Here is a 21,309-nt window from a genome sequence, read left to right on the forward strand (position 1 = left end):
TTTCCAACATGCGAGACTCCGTGGCGGAGATTGGAACAGGGGCCCGGCTTGGGATTTGGGCTGCTGCTTTGCTCCTGGGTGTGCAGACAGGAGAGAGCCTCGGTGGCTCTTTGGAAATCAGTGCAATGCCCTGGCCATCTTCAGGATTGATTACAAGGCACCATCCTGCTACGCTGACACCTCTTAAAAGCAACAAACATTTCCCAGTATTAATTGCCCCGGTGAAGGCAGAAGTCTGAGGACTCCTTCATGCTGTGATAGGGCCCAGCTGGTCTCCAGGGAGGGAGGGAGGGACAGCTGCCACACACTTTGCAGAGACCTCCCAGGACAGAGTGGGAACGGGCTATGATCCCCTGAGCATCTACTGTGTGTCACACACCGTGCCAATCACTTGCCATCACATCTCATTCTTACACGCACTCTAAGGAGTAAGTATAATTACCTCCATTTTAACCAGTGAGAAAATGGAGCATCGGCATCTAGAATAGTACCTTCCAGTGGATTTTTTTGCAATGATGGAAATCTCTTCTGTGCTGTCCAACACAGTAACCACTAGCTACATCCAGCTACTAAGGACTCAAAACATAGCGACTGTGACTGAGCCAGAGCATTTTCAGTTATTTTGCATGTTCATTGGTTCACATTGTCCAAGATAGAAGGATCAGACAGATCCAGTGACTTGTTGGAGATCACACAGCCAGTTTGGACCATAGGGATCAAAACCCAAGATTTCTATTTCTCAGAGGATGGGAATTTTTTTTTAAATCAGCAGTTCATTGAATCTTTCCGTTTTTATTCCTCCAGTTCATTGAATCTCTTCGTTATTATTCCTCTCTTTTCTCCTAGGTCCAATTCCAAGAGCATTGCTCATTTTCTTTCCATCCTAACCTCTGCAGAATCATCCTCAGGTGGTGAAAACAATTCCTAAAATAAACAAGAGGAGGCATTTTTATTTCCTAGAAGCATAGTTAGTTCCACAGGCCTAGGCATTCTTGATGCCAGCAGACAACACACCTATGGAGAAGGCAAAATTTTCTGATAAAAGGAAAACCCAGCTTGAGCATGTGAAGGGAAAAAAAAATCTTGACCTTTAAGAGCATTGGGAAAGTGGGGAGAGGGTGGACACGGGGCATAGTGAAGACAGCATTTATATTTTAGAAATGCCAAAATGTTCTTTAAATCCATCGTTTTAAAGTGGCAGTGACATTTTCTGGACACAGTGCAGCAAGGTCTGTTCATTCATTTGTTCATTCATTCATCCATATCTTACTCCCATCTGACTTGCTGACTTAGCTGATTGAGATCTCAGAGAATGTGTTTGAAACAGAAATTCTGTTGTCATCAGAAACAAAAAATAAGGCAAATGGCATGGGATCCGACAGATGTACCCCTTTTAAGCATCTCATCTTGATGATGAAGAAACAGACTTACACAGGGAAAGGGACTTGCCTGAGGCCTGGGTTGCAGGGGACTTTGCCACATCCACATCCTGCTGTAGTTTTGAAGCTGATGAGATCCCTTCCTCTCCTATGTGTTCTGCAGAGGCCAAGGTGAAGAATGCGATGACATGAATAAGATCAATGGTGATGGCTGCTCCCTGTTCTGCCGACAGGAAGTTTCCTTCAATTGCATTGGTAAGTCTTTGTCATTTCCCTGGGCCTGGCTAGGGAGGAACAGTGAGGAATCCTTGACCAGTTACAATAACGGCAATAGTTGCGACTGAATGAAGTTTCACTCCCTTATATTGCAGATATGTATTGAGTGCCTCCTATGGGCCAGGCACTGTTTTAGGCACCAGGAAATACAGCAGTGGAAACAAAGGGCAAGTACATCCCTGCCCTGGGTCGCGTAAGTTCTCATAGAGGACAGAGGTGACTGGGAACTCTGTTGACCTAACTTCACCTTACACACAGTATTGCTCTTCTTCACACCAGCTGTCCAGGATGGTTAGTAGTATAGATTTTTAAGGCTTTTATTCCTACTGTAGAGATGAGAAACATCAAAAGCCAGAGAGTTTATAAACCTTGCCCAGAATCATACAGGTCGGGAGTGATTTGAGACAAAACCAGGACTTGGACCTCATTTTGTCTGATTCTTAGGCATGTGCTCAGTCCATTTGGCTACACAACCTCCCTCTAGGATCCAGGGACCACCAGCCCCTTTCCCCCACCCTCTCCCCCCCAGCACATTCCCAACCTTGGGCATTTTTCTGACTCAAGGAAGAGGGAACAGCAGACCAGCCTGTGTTTAGAAAGCAAAGGTCCTTTTCCCACCTTCCCTAGGCCTCCTCTTGGAGTCTGGCTGATCTTGTTGTTTCAGCCCCACTTGGGAGGCCCTGGCCAGCCCGGGGCTGGTAAACAGACAGGGGTTGGGGGGCAGGGATGGAATTTTGAGCTGGCCCAGATGAGATCATACTTCCTTTAAGATGCAAATCGATACCTGAAGATCAAAGGTCCCCAGGCTAATCCCCTGGGCTGGAGGTGAAAACTAATCACAAATCATTTGCAAGTACAAAAGACAGAGGTGCTCTATCTGAGGAGGGCAGGGGCAGCTGTGGGGGGAATGGAAACAGTGCTGGGAAGATTTCTCACTGAAAGGCAATTTTCTAGGACGAAAGGGGAGGAAATGTCATGGGGTCCTCACAGTTGCAGTGCATTCCGGTGCATTTCGACCTTCTCCTGGTAAATTGTGAGCTCCCTGAGGTAAATAATATAAGTTACCTTTTATTCCAGTCGCAGCACACATTTATTGAGCACCTACTATCTCCTTGGCACCAAGTAGGGGCCTAGCAGCACCATAGGGGGGTCCCACTACTGCTTGTGGATAGAAGGAAGGAAAGATGTGGAGGGAGGGAGGACAGGAGAGTTTCTAGGCAAGACCTTGTGTTTTTAAATGGCAGAAGGTGGTTTGTTTTTTTCCTTCTCCTCCATTGGTTTCAGTTTGTCGGTCTGTATAAAAACCTGATATTAGCCGAGTGGTGGGGTGGAAAGAGCCTTGGACTAAAATGAAGAAAACCAGGCTCTGGTCCTAGCTGCGGTGAGAACTTGCTGGATAATGCTGACCAAATTGCTTCCTTAGCCTGGGCCTCAGTTTACCTTCTGTAACTTGAAAGGATTGAGTGAGGTGGTTTTTAAGAGTCTTGACTGCTCTTCTGTTGTGTGATTTTCAAGGGGTGTGATTATTATTTCTCATAGTCACAAGCTCTACCCTAACCAAACCCTCACCTTTGCTGTCATCCTCATGACACCCAACATGACTCTCAGATCATGCTGGGAAGTAGCTACCTATTTTACTTGCACTAAGTTGGCATGTGATTCAAGTGCTTCTGGGAGAAAGGTAGGATGTGGGAAGGTAGGATATGGTACCCTAAAGGGATGCTTGGGTTCTGACATCATGTTCTATGTTGCTTGAGCACTAGGCAACCATAAACAAAAATAAGTAGCCCTTACAGGAGAAGCTTCTTGTCCATGGAAAGGGTCTGCACAATACTTTCCATGGGCCAAAGTCGGCCCACTGCTTACATGTGTAAATAAAGCCTTACTGGAACACAGCACACCCTTCCTTTACATATTGTCTGCTGTGCTTTCCTGCTACAGCAGCAGAATTTGGTGGTTGCAACAGAGACCTATGGGCCAAAAGGCCTACACTATTTACTATCCAGCCCTTTACAGACCACATCTGCTGACCCCTGGTCTATGGATTTGGAGTCTTTGATGCTCTTGGTGGTGGGAGTCTGGTGCAGAGAGGAAGTGAAAATTAGGACATGGTTCATCATTTCTCAGAAAAAGAACCGAATTGTAAGCATACAGTGGTGGGGCCTGGGAACCTCTGTTAGAAATAGCACTTGTCAGCGAGTCCAGCCCCAGCTTGCCATACCTCCTTGGGCCTCACTTCCCCGCCTATACTTTGGACAAAATAGCTGGTGTGGACTAGATCAATGATTTGCACACGGCATTAATGGAAATGCTTCAGAGGAAAGGCGTGATGATGAGAAAGTTTGTAAGAGAATGAGATTTGGACCCTAATAGATCCATTTTTATACTGACATTTTCTACTAGATTCCGCCTATTCTGCTGCTGATGGATGATATTTATTGAACATCTATAATAATAAAAACATAATATGCTAATTAGACTGGACGTCCTTCCAGACGACCTTCTGGACGAAGCCGGGGCTGTGAGGGAAGCCCGGGTCCTGGGTGCTGGAGGGAAGCCCGGGTCCCGGATGCCAGAGGGAAGCTGGTGCCGGCAGCCAGGAGAAGGAAGGCCTACTCTTACACAAATTTTGTGCATCAGGCCTCTAGTCTATTATATATCAACCATATTTATAAACTGACTCTCATAACAATTCCATTAGTGTCCTGCTTTTACAAAAGAGGAAGTTGAGGCACGGGGAAGTGAACTAAGGAGAGGCAGTTAAATGGTAGAACTGGGGACTCAAACCCAGAGAGCCTGACTCCAGAGCTCATGGTGGTAAACTACTTGCAAAACAGTAGCTCTTGGTCTTGTGGGGCTCCCGGGGTGAATGGGGAACATAGTGCTGCAGGACAGTTCATGGGGTACATAACGGAAGGGCATACAAAACTGTCGAGTGTGGGTGGTGTCCAGGGAAGGTTCCCTGTTGCCCCTCTATATTGAGTGTGGCTTGTGCTATAGGAAAAACCTCCACTATGCCCCCCGCCCTCACCATTTACTATTAGAGAAACTCACAGAGACACAGGGCATCCCAAGAAGAAAAGGGATCTATCTACCCAGAGATCTCAGCTCCCAGGAACTATATTCCAAGAACAAACTCCACAGCTTTCATCTAGAAAACCATATTCCTTTAAGAAAAGCAGCGCAAGAATTGACATGCATCTTTGGCTCCCCAGAGATGCAGCTCTAATGAGTCAGAGAAAGGGGGCTGGAGCGTGGGAGGCTTTGCCAAGGTGGACATTGTTCGCATCATTACATTTGTCAAGACAGTGGTCAAGATAGTGGCCCACAGAACTGGCTTGAGTGAGACTGGCTTGGTTCATTCCATAGTTTAGACATGGGGCCTTGGCTAAGCTTCAATGTTCTCATCCAGAAAATGGTAAAAATCCTGGGACTCAACTGTGGCAGTTATTTACCAATTTGTAGATAGTTCTTATTTGACTCCCTTCCCTAGGTTTAGAAAAGAACTCTTTGTTGTAATGATAATGAGGCAGAGTCCAACCACCAAGACCAAAGTTGAAAACACAAGCATCTCCCAGCCCCCCTTGTAGCTGAGTGTGGGCACAAGACTTGCACTCTCCTCCTGACCCCCAATCAGACACCAACCCAAGACTTTGAATCAGAAGACAGAGTGACCCTACAGAAACCATTTTGATAAAAGATGGTGGCAGTGGCCACACCCCCTGCATTTCCAAAGTACCAATGACAGCATCCAGCATTAGGGCTGAAGGTTCTGTGTGTAACAGCAGCTCTGAGATGTCTTCGCAAGACCAGTCATCGGACCTCATCTTGAGCTTGAAATTGGGCTTCAGAGCCTGCAAGGCTAGCTCTCCAGCCCTCCCAGAGAGTCTTCCATAAGTATCCAATGTTCTCTGAATAGAGTGTGCTTGTTTGCTTGTTTTGCTTAAGTTAGCCAAGTTGGTTTCTGTTGTCACTTAGAATCCTGACCAAAAATTGTTGTCATAAGATACTATGAGTTTTAGCCCTATTCTTAGCAAGTTAGACCTGCTTGATGCACATTAACTATTACTTTTCTCAGTGTGTGTGTGGGGCGGGGGTGGGGGGAGGAGCTGGGGAGTATGTTTGTGTGTATCAGCAACAACCACTATTTATCGATACCCATGAGGTGTCGTGCACCTTTGTATAATGTGAACCGATGTGAGGTCTCTGGTATCCAGACGCGGGATCTTAGACCTACAGTGATGTCTTAACTTGCCCAAGGTCACACAGCTCATAGAGAAGGGGATCCTCTCTCCAGATGAAGTGGAGAGCCTTTGCCTTTTCTACTCTGCACTCTGCCTCCCCATCTGAGGGACTTCCTTCCTTCTCTCCTTTTTCTATTTTTTGGCACTGACCATTTAGTAGGCGAATGTTTTCCCTGGGTTTGGTACCACCCCCACCCATGTGAGGGGGTGTCAGATTTATGGTGGCGTTTGCGTTCACTTTTCAGAAGCCCACACATCCAGGAGTATTCCCAGGGTGCCTATATGTTATTATGCAACAGCCTGGGATGTCCCTGTCTCACTTTCCCACCCCCAGGACCCTCGTCCCCCTTGCAACATGGCAAGTTGCTTGTTAAGAGGAATACCACCCACAAGACCTCTTGGGCAATGCATGCTATATCCCGGCAATGTGGAAACTATCTCGTCTCCCCCCTTCCTTTAAAATATAACATACACCAGGCCTGAGATGTCAGTTAAAAAATGTGGTATCAGTAAAATGATAACGCCCCCCACCCAGCAGGCACTGGCTGGAGGCATTGTTCGGCAGCGTGGGGATTCTGTCTCTAAGCTCTGAGTCATGAGCTACAGACAGGCTGCTGATAGCAGCTGGAGGAGGGAAGGCAGTGGTCAAATTAGTGGGACAAAATGAGAAGCATCACCAAAGGGGTTACACTTAGTAACATATCTCGAGCCACTGCTGGAAATGAGCTGCCTTCTGCGACGACAGTGAGTCCATGAGGGGAGCTGTGCTGGTGGGGGCCCCTCTCCTCCCGTCCTGTGTCTGTCAGGAGAGCTGGGTGCAGGTCCCCATTTAGACTCGGAAGCCTGGGCGTGTGGCACGTGAGCAGCTCAGAGCCTCAGTTTCTCTCTTTGTGAAACGAAAGCAGTTGGGCTGAGGGCCCGAAGGCTGCTCTTCCTCTCGGACACAGATTGTCCAACACCTGAAGGCGTGGGGGTTTCCAGTTCTGCCTGACGCTGGTATATAGTTAAGAAAACAAAGCACAGGGACCCCCATGCTGTCGTTCCCAGACGTGCACATCCGCTGGGCGTCTCTTTTTCTCGCTCATTCCCTGCCACTAGCATTACATTGTCTCTGGTCCTCACGGAGCATCCCCTGCCCAGTCCTACTGCAGGGGCCAATAACTCAGTTATCTGCAAGGCAGATAAGGGAGAGGCGGAGGGATCCATTCGCCTCCCAGCAGTCACTGGGAGGGGCGCAGGTCACCCAGCCTCGTGGCCCCTCTGTCAGGCCGCCCTGGCCTGATCCTAGCCAAGTGCAGAAAGGAAAACAAAAAGATGAATCGCCTCCTCTTCTTGGTGAATGTTCTGATGAGCCTTTAGAACAACAGTGACTAAAAGGGAAACAGCATCTGGGAGGGGGAGGGAGAGGGGGAGGGGGAGGAGGAATGGGCTCTGCCGGGAGTCACAGTTATTGTTATTTTTCTTTCTAACAACATGAAATCGGGACAGATGACCCACCTCTCACCTTACCAAAAAAAATGAAAAATGAAAAATTTTAAAACAAAACAAAATAAAACTTCTCCTGGCCTGTATTCCTTCAGCCCTCCCGCTGTAGAAGGCATAGTGACTTTCGCCAAAATGCCTTCTTGAAATAAAGCTTCCCTTGGATGGAAGACAGACCTTTAAAAGAAGAAAAGAGAAATACTAGTGGTCGTGGTGGTGATGAAGGTGATCATGGTGCTGTCAGCTAGGAGAGGTGGCATGCTTAGCACTGGCATGATGACCTATGGCTTAAGGATTAATGATGGATTATGATGGATATGGGTATTCACCCATGTGGATTCTGGGTAAAACGTCTGGCCCAGACACTTTTTATTTGTGCCTCAGACTTATCATCAGTAAAATGGGCTAGTAATAGTTTCTACTTTTTACAGTTGTTTTGAGAATGAAATGAGGTTATATAGGTAAAGCATTTAAAAACAGCAATACCTGGTAAATCTTACATATGTGTTTGCTACCACTGCTATAATTAATGTTATTAGTATAGTTAATAACGAGTTGTAGTAATCCTCCCAGGAACCCTAGATAAATAATATTATTATTTCAGTTTCGCAGAGGAAAGAAACTGAGGTTCAGAGAGGTTAAGTAACTTGCCCAAGGTCTCACAGCTAGAAATAGCAGAGGTGCGATTCACAGTCCCTAGGCAGACCTGCACACTTACCCATGAAGTCGCTGTATTTATGAGGCACCCAACTGTATCAGCCTTTGTATTAAGAGCCCCTTTTTAAAGTGATTTTATTCAGTCTCCCAGCCGCTCTGTGTAATCAGAATAATAATGCCCATTTGGCTGGTGAGACCAGTGAGGCACTGAGAGATGAAGTGAATTGCCTTAAGTAAAGCAGCCAGCTAAGTCATAGGAGGCTTCAAATCCCATCTGCCTTTATTTATTTATTTATTTTTGTCATTGTTATCATCCCATTTTACTGAGGAGGAAACTAAGGTTCAGAGAGGCTGGACCAACTGTCCAATGTACCAGTGACCATCTGCCTGCCTTTAAAGACCTTGTCAATATCCAGAGGAACCCCTCCCCCCCCAAAAAAAAACCCCAACTTCTTGAGAGCCTCCTTTTCCCTGTTTCTGCTTTGGCGCCATTGACTCACAGCAGGAAGCGAAAGTGAATGCACATGTCCTTCCTGTGCCTGTTTCATGAGTCATGAAAACGACAACCTTCCGTTATTACCACCCCATAAATGTTCCACTGCACAGAGCCCGTGCCCTCGACATAAGGCCAATCTGGGTTTGGGGCTGTATTTTCGTTTTTAACAGCTCGCCCTCCTGTGACAGTAGCCGTGTTGTTTTTTAGCATAAGGGGAAGCTGTCACTTAGGGGAATGTGTTAGAGACAGGAGCCTGAGCTCAAATACCTATTGGTTACTTCTGGGTCATCTTGGTCATCTCCCGTCCTCCGTCTGAGTCTCAGCCTTCTCTTCTGAAAAATGGACATCATTTTCACACACCGTCTCTCTGTTGAGAGAAAGAAGGAAATAAGGTCTGTAGCGTGTTTAGCACAATGCATGGCAGTTAGTGAACATTCAAAAACACGCGTCAGTGCCACTTCATCTTTCCTTTTCTCAAGTCCCATCTCAACTGCAAGTGATGCAAAGGTTCCAATCCATCTCTGGCAAAAATGGTCCTGAACCGGGCCCTGCCATCAGCACGTGGTAGTACCTTATGCAAAGTGACTAGAAAGGGATGGCGGTGAGCTGGAGGAGCTCCAGGGGCCCTTTCAGCTCTGACTTCTAGAATTTAAATCCCAGATCATTATTGTTTTTAAACTGTGCATTTTAAAAGAAATGAGGGCTTGGGGAGGAGAAAGGAATTCCTTTAACCCAGAGGGTCAAAGGGGGTCAGCAAGGGGACAAAGGCGCAGGAAAAGGAGGCGATGGGGTGGAAGGCTGCCATGCGGGCCGGACCAAAGATCTGAAGTCCTCTACCGGGAGGTCTGATGGATGCATTCAAACACCCTGGAGTCAGCACCGGTTAGGATCAAGCCTGCCTTCAGCCTCAGACCACAGTTTACCACCTCCTTTGGAAACCCGGGAGGCCTACCCCACAGAGAGGCCGGGCTGGAATGAAAAGAAACAGGAGGGCCTCTGAGGCCAGAAGGGAGCAATTCTAGCCCTGGACCGGCGGCTTCCTGACTCTCAGGGAGGGGTCAGGCACGGAGGCCTTGGAGCTTGCCTGAATTCGAGGAATAGGGATCAAACTTTGATGTGTGCCTTTGAAAGGCAGCCCTCGTCCAAGGCAGGTGAATCTGGGTAGCCAGGAACAAGGGCTTCTTTGTGGCATTGCAAGCGACCAGAAGCCTGCCTGCGCATGCCTGTGCCTGGCTGTGCCTCTCTGCAGTCCTGACCTAGGAGCCGGGGGCAGGGGAGAGGCCCAGGGGCCAAGTGTCCCTGTGGGCCTTTCAGTAGGTCCTGGCTCTATGTTCTTTCTTGGGGACCATGTTGGGCTGGAAGAGACATTTAATATTCATGAGCGTGATCTCCACTTGAAGGGAATGCCCTGAGGGAAAGTGAAATATTAAGCAAGTGAGGGATATAGACCTAATTGCCTCCTCTTTTCTTTTTGGAGAAAAGTAATGTGCTTAAAATAAGATGATGGATAGGCAGCCGGGATGGTGTGAAAACCCCACTGCCCTCGCCTGCAGAATAAATCAGCTTCGTGCTCTCACTCACACAGAGAACCAGACAGAAGGCGGTGCAACTTGGCTGCCGGGTCACACCAGGTCACCCGTTCCCAGACCGTGGATGCCTGCTGTGTGCCCGGCACTGTGCTAGCTGCAAGGAAACCAGCAGTGAGCCAGGGAGACCAGAGAGGCCAGGGATATGACACTAGTAATTACTGAAAACAATCGTTGAGAATGCCCCTGCATGGACATATCGGAGGTGTGTAAGTGCAGGTCCTCCTTCCTATTTGAGGGGTCAGGAAAGGCCTCCTTGAAGACATGACATTTAACCTGCGACTTGAAGGCTAACTAGGAAGTGGACAAATTAGGGAGCAGTGGGGCAGGGGGATGGAGTGAGGACTGCAAGGTCAGACCGTTAAACCCTCCAGGCAGGAAAGAGCTTTGGAAGAGGTCAAAGAAAGTCAGCATGGCCGATGGCAGGGAAGGAGAGAGAGCAGGGGCGGGACCCTGGCAGACTCTGACCCTTCAGGGCCTTGAAGGCCGTGGCCAGGCTGTTGCTCATGGCATGGAAGGAGAAAAAGGCAGCTCCCACGTGTGCATTCTGCCCTCAGTGCCAAGCCCTGTCGGGCAGTGCATGTTTGCATAGAGCAGGCATCTGAAAGCTACTTACTGTCCCAGCCAAACCCTACCTGCTGCCTGTTTGGGTAGATGCAGTTGCTTGAAAGAGAACTATTCCCCTTGATTCAGATATTTGCCGCTACAAAGACAGAGTGGAGCAGCTCCAACAGAGGTCTTGGATGGCCCCCATGAAGCCAGCACATTTATTGTCTGGCCCTGTACAGAAAGAGTTGCTACCTAACTGCTGGCAAGGATGCGTGAGTACCTAGTGGGTGAAAGAATGTCCAGTTAGGGAGCCATCGAGGCAGAGGAGAGAGAGGTGAGGGTATCACCCCATCCGTCTCACCCCTGGGCCTGGAGCAGCACAGCTATAATTGTGTTGGCCACCACATTTTCCATGGACACATCCGTTTTCCTCATTCATGAGGAAAGATGTCATCGTGTCCATCCTTGGGTCCCCAGTCAGTGTCTGGCGTCCTGAATCAAATGACCCTTTGAGGCAGAAAAGAGTGGCCAGGAGCCTGGACAGCACCCTGATTTCCCCTGGAGAACCTCTACTCCCTTGTCTCATTTCACGCTCACAGCACCCCTGGCAACCACTTTCCAGATGATACAACAGAGCCCCCAAATGTTTAAGTGACTTTTGAGAAAGTGGCCTCCATTCAGAAACTGTTTATTGAGCTGGGAAACCACCACAAGAGGAAACACACTTTGGTGACGGCCACGTCCCATGCTGGGCCCACAGCCACGGAAATCTCCTCCCGTGATCTTTCTGAGGGAGGCTGCAGGAAGGTGGGGATTGTCCCCTGAATTTTACACCAGGAGAAACTGAGGCTCAAACGGGTGAAATGACTTGTTCAAAGCAGGTGATTATTAAGTAGCAGAGCTGGGATTTGAACCAAGATCTGCCTAACTCCAAAACTGGAAGAGCCTCGTCCTCCCCCAAATTAGCAGACCTTCGGAACAAGTGGGAGTGATGAGATGTGCATATAGATCACCACCCTCCCCATCTCATCATCCCAAACAGTAGTCAGAATAGCAGAAATAGCTTGATATTAATTTAATTGACTTAATCACTTTTTTCCTATCAACTCCTCTGATTAATTGCATTGACCTTATGAGGTAGTTTTAATATTATGGCTACTTTATAGATTAAGAAAAAGCACAGAGATGTTAAGTAATTTACTCAAGGCTCCCCAGGAAAGGGATTCGGCTCTGGGATCTGGCTCTTAGGCCCTCAGGCTGAGCTAAGAAACTTATGCTACCTCTTGATCATTATTGTTATCTAATTTTTTAAGTGTACTTTCCAGAGCTGAACAGCCTACCAGCAAACAGAAAATGAGAAGGGACAACAATAGACTGTGCAAAAGGAATCTCCACATAAAAAGATCCCAGGGTCTCTTTAAGAAACACTGTCTGGAGTGTTTGTTTACAGATCGTTAACTACTTAACAGAGGGAGAAACTAAAGGCCCTTTTTTCCTGGCTGCTACTGATTAAATACCAAGGGGAAATTAAGATAAAGCAAATCTGAAATTATAATAATTTTAAGGGTTTTCAATTTTAATTCGCCAGAAAGATAAAATAGTCCATGCCCTGCCTGTGCAGCCCTGCTCACAACCACCAGAGTTGCCTTCTCTGCCCTCTGCCCTCAGCGTTGGGGTCTTGCAAAGACAGCTGAGACCAGTCTCACTCCTCTGTCTACATGGAGCACCTGCGGCATATGAAGTCAGGCGCCAGGCAGGGTGTGGGTGGGAGTGACAAGCAGGAGCCAAAACCCTTCCTCGGAGGACTGCAGAGGACAGTGGTCAGTGAGGATGTGCAGGGATTGATGGGGCTGCCCCAGTAGGCATAGTAACGCCCCTGGTCGAGGTGGGAGAGTTGGTGACAGCTGGGCTCAGTAAGACCAAGAGCAGGGCCTGCTGCTGTAAGGTCCTAATATCAGGACATGATAGGAGCAGTGTTTGTCTTTTGGGCTTTTTAAAATGTGTTTATATTGATTTGTTTAGAGGGATAGAGAGATAGAAACATCTATGAGAGAGAAACTTCATCAGTTGGCTGCCTCCTGCGTGCCCCCTACTGGGGCGTTGAGCCTGCACCCAGGCATGTGACCTGACCTAGAATTGAACCAGCAACCTCCTGGTTCATGGGTCAATACTCAGCCACTGAGCCACACCAGCCGGGCAAGGGGCAATGTTTTAAGACCCACCTCCCCCCAGTGGGATGCTCTTCAAGGGCCGATAAAGTACTCCTGGAAACTGACCTGAAGAGACTTCAGGGTGGTTTTGTCTTTCAACACCAGTTGGAAACGGCGGGGGGCGGGGGGGGGGTCTTATACACGGAAAAATACAGTAAATCTAAATTCCTTACTACGGCATCAGGCATCAAGACTGGAGTGGTCTGATCTAGTCACATGTACCTTGGGCTTCAGAATCTTCTGGGCTTTGCACCTATGACCCTGCCTCGAGCTTCCTTTCATTTGCTCTCAGAGTTCCCCAGCCTGGGTGTGTCCCCACCAGTTCCTCTTCCTCAGAGATTCAGCCCAGGCATTAGCCCCTAAAGCAGCGGTTCTCAACCTGTGGGTCGTGACCCCTTTGGGGGTCGAATGACACTTTCACAGGAGTCGCCTAAGACCATCGGAAAACACATATATAATTACATATTGTTTTGTGATTAATCACTATGCTTTAATTATGTTCAATTTGTAACAATGAAATTGCGGGTCACCACAACATGAGGAACTGTATTAAAGGGTCGCGGCATTAGGAAGGTTGAGAACCACTGCCCTAAAGGAAGCCTTCTGATGCTGGGTAAGGTTGAGTTGGGGTTGGTGGGGTTCCTTCCTGCTCTCACAGCATCTTGTGCCTCAGAGCAAAATGCTGTCAGTCAGTCAATTCCTTACTTGCCCTGCTCACTAGACTCTGAGCTCTCTGCATGCTGAGACCCAGTTAATTCCTCTGATTCCTAGGATATAGTCCAGGACCTTGTAAATAATTTGTGGCTCCATAAGTACAGACTAAGAGTGAGGGAAGCATGTATTTTTAAAGGGTTGTTTCTTAAGAGTAACTTTCTTAAGTTTTATTTATCAGGCAACAAAGTGTAGTAGAGCTTTGTTGGCCTTTAGGGTCCGATGGACCTGTCTGAATCACTGACTTTCCACCTCACAGTGGTCCTCTCTACACGACATCAGCGCTGGGCTGCTTGTGTTCAGATCCCAGCTCTGCCACTAAAGGGGGTTGCGGGGGTTCTTTAGTCAGATTGTACCTTCCTGTGAAGGAAAGACTGGCTCCAATGGCAAGGCTCCTTTATCTCCGTACTGACTGTGGTCATAACTCTTTGATGAGGTCCGAACATTTTACAACTTCAGGAGAAGGGGTGGATAGAAGCAGTGACTTTGGTGGTTACTTAAATCACCCCCCAGAACTCTCTGATAACCCCAAATCCAACTGCTTTCAAAACGAAGTCTGGGTCCAGCTAGCTTCCTCTTGGGAACCAGCCTAGTTAACTAGCAGCTGGAAAGGACTGCAGGTAGGCCACCCCCCAGGCAGAGAATTCAAAAGGAAGTGGATGGCTGTGTAAATAACACTGCTTGAAGGGGCATTTAAGCAGAGGCTCTTTGTTAAGGAAATTGATGGCTTTGTAAGTACTGCCTCTGAAGGGAGTACTTTAGTGGAAGGTTCCTGAGCTCCCCTGGTAAATTCCCTAATGGACTATGGGCCAGGAGTCTGGGCCCCCACATACTCCATCACTTGCCAACAAAAACCTTGGATTCTACTTTTAAAAATTGAAAAAGGTTATGGAGCCTGTGTAGTTTAACTGGCACAAGGTAGCTGAGACAGATTGCTTCCTTTAGGGAGAGGGAGACGTGGATCTTCCCCAGAACCTTTGTTCCTGTGAGGCACCTTGCTAGGTATTTTCTAGGCAGCTTCTCATTCCATTCTCCTGAGGTCTGCAAAGACATCAGGTCACCAGCTTGCTGAAGAGGGAACTGGGGCTCGGAGATGAAGTGGGCTGCTCATGGACACCCCATTAATTGGTGGAGAGCAGGGATGTGACAGCAGACCCCAGAGCCCCGCAAGCACCACAGAATGGCAGGGCATCCTGGAGAATCAGATCAGCGGTCTCATTAGATCCCCCTCGGTATCCACATTCTCACAAAGGACATGGATTAGGCAACCTGGGTGGATGTAAGGGAGTGGGTTTTGGAATCAGATGAATAAGGATTTGGGTTTCGCTGTATGAAACTCTTTAAAGACCATTTCCCTTGTCTGTGAAATGGGGATAACACCACCAAACACAAAGGATTCTTCTGGAATTAAAGGACATTGCCTATTTAAAAGCATTTAACACAGTGCCTAACAGGAACCACACCATCCAATTATTCATTTAGCAAATACACTTATTACATAGTGGCTATAATTTTAATTGGGGAATTAGATGATGCTATGGAGAACAGAGAGAGGGACAACCGGCCCTTCTGGGGTGGATTGCCGGAGAGATTTTCCAGAGGAGTGTCTGGGTAAGACTGGATGAAAGGATGGTTGGAGGCTCAACTTAGGAAAAGCAAGGCTAGAAACATTGGGGAAGCTTCTGCAAAGGTGGGGAGGGGAGGAAGAATCTGGGACACCCAGGAAGTGGACAGGATTTCAACCTGCCTGGAGCTGGGACAAGAGCATGAGAGAAAGCAAGAGCAGGCTGTGGAAGCAGGCAGGGACCAGATGATTTCTTGACGCCATTGAGCCTCAGAAAACATTGAATGAACAACTATCTTCTGAGGTAGCCTGTTGCATTTTCACACCAACTGTAGTTTGTTAGAAGAGCTTCTACTGTGTCCCCTGGGAGCCTTGTGTTCCTTAGGTTCAGCGTTTCCATACCTCTGTGGACATCTCTTCATGAGGCTGCCTAGCTTGGGCCCCAGCAGTCACCAGTGGCTTCGAATTGGTCTGCCCAGCAATCTCCAGGGCCAGAGGAGACTTCCCTGACCTCCATTCTGGCACCTGCAGCCAGCAATGCCATCTGCAATCTCACACTCTTGTTTGGGCAAACATCTTCTCCAGTTGGTGGAAACTTATTGCAGAGAGACCACAAATCCTAGGAACTTTTTCTGAACATGAATAGTGATGCCCACCCTTATCATCTCTGATCAGAATACAGGGGTTTTGATGGATCTAAAATGTTCCAAGATAACTCTTAAGATTTAGAATCAATTTTCCCCTCCTTTCCTTTCTTCCTACTTTTCTTCCTTTGCCCTTTCTCTCTCCCTTCCTCCTTTCTCTCCTTCCCATTCTTTATTCCTTATTGGGAAGAGAGAGACATATGCTCACATTTCTGTAAGAACAAAACTTAGTGTAACACTATCAATCAAAGAGCACATCGATTCAGATGAACACAAAATCCTTTTAAAAGGACAGAAGAGTAGCCGGTCCGTCGTGTAAGACAACGAAAACTTACCTGAGTGCAGTGCACTCCTGCCCAGTGACTCGGCTTCTCTCTTCCGAGCATCACCAACTTGGAGAAGGAGGACACCGTGGCTCCAATGTCTCATCCTGTGGACTCACAGGAACCATATTGCAGGAGGATAGTCTTCCTGGATGCCCACACTGATCAGAGCTCAGGGTGGGAGGTTTCTTGCATAGGAACCCTTCTAAGAACCCACCACACTGTGTTCACCTTAGTCACCATCAGCTATGCCAGACAGGGTTGATGGGCGTGGTTTTCACATGGGGCCCTGATTTGGCCTCGATTCCTTGGTTACTGCTAACATAGCATCCCATTGCTCAAAAGTCTCTCTTCTCTGGAACCTTGAGGATGTCTTAAGAGACAGATGGGCAGCTTGTTTCACTGAATTGAAGAACAGATACGATGTGTGTACACACTGACTTTTACTTGAAAGCACTGTTTTTCTCATGCTCATCTGCATGTATTTCTCACAGACCAACTTTTGTTTGACATTGCATTATTTCCAGTGTTTATAAAATGAGCCTTAGTCAGTCAACCCAAACCTTGGGCCTATAATAATTAACGGTGCAGCATTCAATGAGTCAATTAACCTCTCTGAATCTCAGTTGTGATACTTGCAAACTGAAGCATGAGGACGAGATAATTTCTAAAACTCTTTCAGCACTAAAACCATCAATTATTCATTCATTCATTCAGCAAATATTTTCGGATTGTCTTCTATGTCCTGGATTTGGAATGCAATAGTGAGCAAAACAGCCTACCCTTCAGCTCTCCCAGGGCTGCTCTTCTGTTTCAGAAAGAATGCAATGATCAATTAAATTCTTGAAGAAGCAATATAATGCTGTGTAGGAAATAAAATAGACTGGGGAGGGGGGTGGTGGCGGGTGGCTGCAGTTAAAATAGCGTGGTTAGAAAAGGTCTCACCAGGCAGGTGATGGTTGAGTTGAGACCTAAGCAATGAATTAAAAAAAGCCATTTGACGATTTGGGAGATGAGTTCTAAATTGTAGCTGTGATAAAAATATGTGAAAACAACAACATGTGTGAGTATGTTCCATAGCATTATTTTACTTGATCATTACAGCCACTTTCTGAAATGGGTAGGAAAAGTGATTTTGTCATTTTATCAGACAAGAATGAAACCCAGAACGATGATGATGTGTGTTGCCCAATACGGGAGAGTAAGTTAGTGACAGAGATGAGCTTCAAATTTTGATTTCCTGTCCCTAATTTCATCTGCTTTTCCTTATAGTTCTCTTCTGTGTTTCTCCGAATGGTTTCACCTGCACCCTTCTCAGTCTTCATTTTGCTGATCACATTTTTCCATCTCCAGACCAAAAACAACAACATTACTTTAATGATTAATAGAAAAAAATGTATCAAGTACCAAATATGTAGTAGAGTGACTTCATTGAAGGAGATCTTAAATTAAAGGTAGCTGATTTAACTCTCTCAGTCTACAGAAGGGGGAAGTGCAGCCCAGAGAGGGAAGTGTCTTGTCCCCAGCCTTGGGGAGAATAGAGGACATCTACTCTAGACTCCCCTTCTCTTGACCATGCTATTGCTATTGAAACAGGGTCCCATTCTTTATTCTTTCTTTCTATCTTTTTTTAACCTATTGATGTGTTTATTTCTTTGGGGGGTGATGAAATCACAATAAAACCACTGACATTCTGTTTGTAGTTTGCTACCTTTCATCACTCTGTCACTTTCACATACTCTTCTGCATATGAATGTTTCAGGTGGCTTTTCTCCACTTATTATTAGCGTATATTACCCAAGACAAATCTCATCGTATTTCCTGTTCATACTTTTAAAGGCCTTTGCATCCTAGATATTACTCTTCCTCTTGTCTATGCTTAGAACGCCAGGCGTATTTCGCGGCCACTGTAGAATCCATTGTGGTACTGACATTTATCCCCTCTTTCCTATCAGGAGATAGCACTGAACCCAAAAGAGACCCGGCTAAAACCCATTCAGGGCTTTGAACATTCATTTCTATTGAATGTATTGTCATTTATTAGGATCACTATCTTTGCTTACAATCTTTTTAGGCCATTCAAATAACTATACTAAATTCAAGGTGATGTAAATGCATTTTTATGCATTTTCAAGTTCCAATTCATAAGACCATCAAATCTCTTTATTAAATTTCAGTTTAGTATGCACCACATTTTTTACCTAGATATTTCATTTCTTTGCAAATTCAGTTAAGAAAAAAAAATATTAGGACAGATGGTGAGTCACGATGTCTCACAGGAAAAAAATATTATGGGGTGGTTTAGATAGAATTGGATATTTTTTTTCTCTTAATATGTGCTTGTATTTGTATTATGATCTCATTCTAATTAATATTTTCATAAAAATCTTTGTGTAGCAGACTGCTGAAACAGATTCAAATCAGGTTTGAGCCATCTTCAATATAATCAATAACAGAGATTCTGAAACTCCAAAAGAACTTTGTTAATTCATTATTTACTGAATACCTGCTTTGAGATTGGCATTGTCCTAAGTATTGGGGATATAAATAGAGGTAAGATTGGAGCCAGCTCAGAAATATCTCACAATCCAAGAGCTGTACATTTTCATTCATTCATCCATTCATAAATATTAGTCACAATATGGCAAGGCAGTGCTCTTGATCCTAAAGAAAGAGGTGCACTTTGAGACATACTCCCATAAATCTTATCATAAATAAAAATTCATTTTAGATAGTGAATAATACTGTGAAGGAAATAAAATACAGTGGTATGCTGCTCTCTAATGGGGTGGGGAATAGGATGTGAGCTTACTGTAAGTAGACGGGGTTATTATTTGAGGAAGTACTATTTGAATTGAGCCTTAAATGATTAAAAGGAAGAGAGTGTGAGAAAATCCAAGAAAAAAGTATTCCAATAAAGTGAGTAACATGTGCAAGTTCCTGAAGCAATAACAAGTTTGGCTTATTTAGGGAACAGATTCTTGTTGAATGGATGCACTTATGGATGAACAAATAAATGAATGGAACCTAGTGAGCAAGAGGATAGTGATAGGAGACATTCAGAGAAAGTAGGGACTCATAGGCCATGTTACAAGATTTTGATTTTGTTCCATGTGACATGGGGAGCCATTGAGGTGCTTTAGGTAGGAAAGTGGTCTGATATAGTTTATGTTTTTAAAGGACCACTGTAGCTGCACTCTAGGGGAGGGAAGATTGGGAATCAGACATAGAAAAAGCTGATTAAATGAGCAATACCTCAGTGATGATGGCTTAGATTAGGGTGCTGGTAATGGAGCAAAAGTAGATCTTTTTGGAATTTTCTGAGATGAAAGTCTACAAGATGTACTTTTTTTGGTTTTGGTGAGTTGGCTAAAAAAATAGGAGTGATGATTCAGAAGGTTTTGGTTTAGCCTTTGTTGAGCAATGCTGTCATTTACTAAGAGGAAGAAGAAAGGAATGTGGGGAGAAACCATTACTTCTGTTTCAGACATGTTGATTTTGTGATGACTTTAAACAGATATTTAAGTAGAGATGTCATTGTTGGGACTCAGAGAAGAGGTCATATCTAAAGAAATGTTTGAGTCATTAGTGCATAAATGTTCTAAAATCTGTACTTAAGACTTAGGACTGGATGAGAGGATGTAGATAGATAAGAAAAAGAGGGCCTAAGCTCTAACCCTGAAATGTGGCAACATTTAGTAAAGAGTTAGGGAAGCAGAAGACAGCACATGAATCTGTGTGGGAAGAGCTGGGAGCCAGAAGGGATAGGATGGCATGGCACCATGGCATCTGAGAGAGAATACCTCAAGGAAAAGGCACTTCTTTATATACTTCAAGATTCTTTGACATTGTGGTTTGTGTTAGCAATGTTGAGGTCAATGGTGATCTTGACAAGATTGGTTTGGGTGGAGTGGTGAGTACAGAAACTCGATTGAAGAGAACTAAAGAGTGAATTCCAGGAGATAAAGGGGATAAGTTTAGATAATTCAATAAACTTTACTGTGAATCATAGAAAGAGAAATGTGACGTAGGAGAAAGTGGTATGGTGATGTGGGATGATGCCACTTAAAAAAATGTGGGTTTTTTAAATATAATTTAATTTTTAAAATTAAAAATGTTTATGTAGGCAATATCCTGTTTTGCTGGTTTGGAAGGAGAACATAATGATGGAGGAAATCGAGGGAATTGGTTTGTGCTGGACAAATAGGGATGCAGAAGATTGATATATGAGGCTTCATGACCTGAAGATGCTGGAAGTAAATCTTGATGGAAGACTCAAAGGTGGAAAGTAGCCTTTCAGGCTAAGGAACTAAGGGTAGAAGCTCTGAGGTGTGAATCCTGGGGAGGAACTGTGTGAATCTGAGAGTGAAGGCATGGTCGGAAATGAGCCTAGGTAGGAACATTGGAGCTGGGCGACAAAAGGGCATGAGTAGCAGGTGGGGAAGTTCAGATTTTGCAGGAGTCAATTGAGTATTGTAAACATGATCAGATTTACGTTTTAGATTAAAGGCTCATCATAGGCTGTTTTGTGAGGAGGGACTGAAGTGGGGAGGCCTTCAAGCCAGTGGTGTCAGGGCCAAGAGGACAGAGGACAAGGCTACCCCCGGAGGGTGCTTTTCATGGCAGGCCTGAGAGTGGAGTGGAGTGGTAGCGTGAGACTACATCCAAATTCACCCTTCTTTTCCTGGTGCTTTTGGGTTGCTGGATGGTGCCTGGTTGTCACAGTGAAACACAAGAAGGAATTTCTGGCCCACTTTGGTATGTGGCCAACCCTTGAAGGAACCAGAAACCGACTTCAGCTCCTCAGGTTCAGTTGACCTCATCAGCATCTGAAGCTGGTTAGTGGATTCATGGTTCTGTAGGAGCCCTTGACCACCCCGTCGTCTGTACCCTGGACAGGCTGATCTGGTTGAGAATGTTAAGGACAAACCCCAGTTTGAATAGACTTAAATGAGGTCAGCAGTGTAGGTGTCTCATGAAGCTTTTTAAGGCTTGGCAATGCAAAGTCTCCATATTTCTGTTCCAGAGGAAACATTTGCCAGTGGAGCCACCTCCCACACCCCAGGCTTTCCTTTTGCAAACCTTCAGGGGTTAAGCACTGTAGTTTCCCCTGTTCCAAGGAGCTATTATTTGGACAAAGATCATGCATATTTTGGTCTTTTCTTATTGTTGTTTGGATGAATTGTTA

General features: G+C 45.8%; 1 protein-coding gene across 1 annotated transcript in view; it reads left to right on the forward strand.

The window, feature by feature from the left end:
* Window positions 1-21,309, forward strand: part of LOC102426948 (pappalysin-1) — a 299,588-nt gene that overhangs the window by 211,703 nt on the left and 66,576 nt on the right. Inside the window, exon 10 of the mRNA XM_006099368.2 lies at window positions 1,543-1,634. Within this exon, the coding sequence (XP_006099430.2) occupies window positions 1,543-1,634 (92 nt within the window). The remainder of the gene's footprint in view (window positions 1-1,542; window positions 1,635-21,309) is intronic.

This window comes from Myotis lucifugus, unplaced genomic scaffold, assembly GCF_000147115.1.
Source record: "Myotis lucifugus unplaced genomic scaffold, Myoluc2.0 scaffold_273, whole genome shotgun sequence".
NCBI lineage: Eukaryota > Metazoa > Chordata > Mammalia > Chiroptera > Vespertilionidae > Myotis > Myotis lucifugus.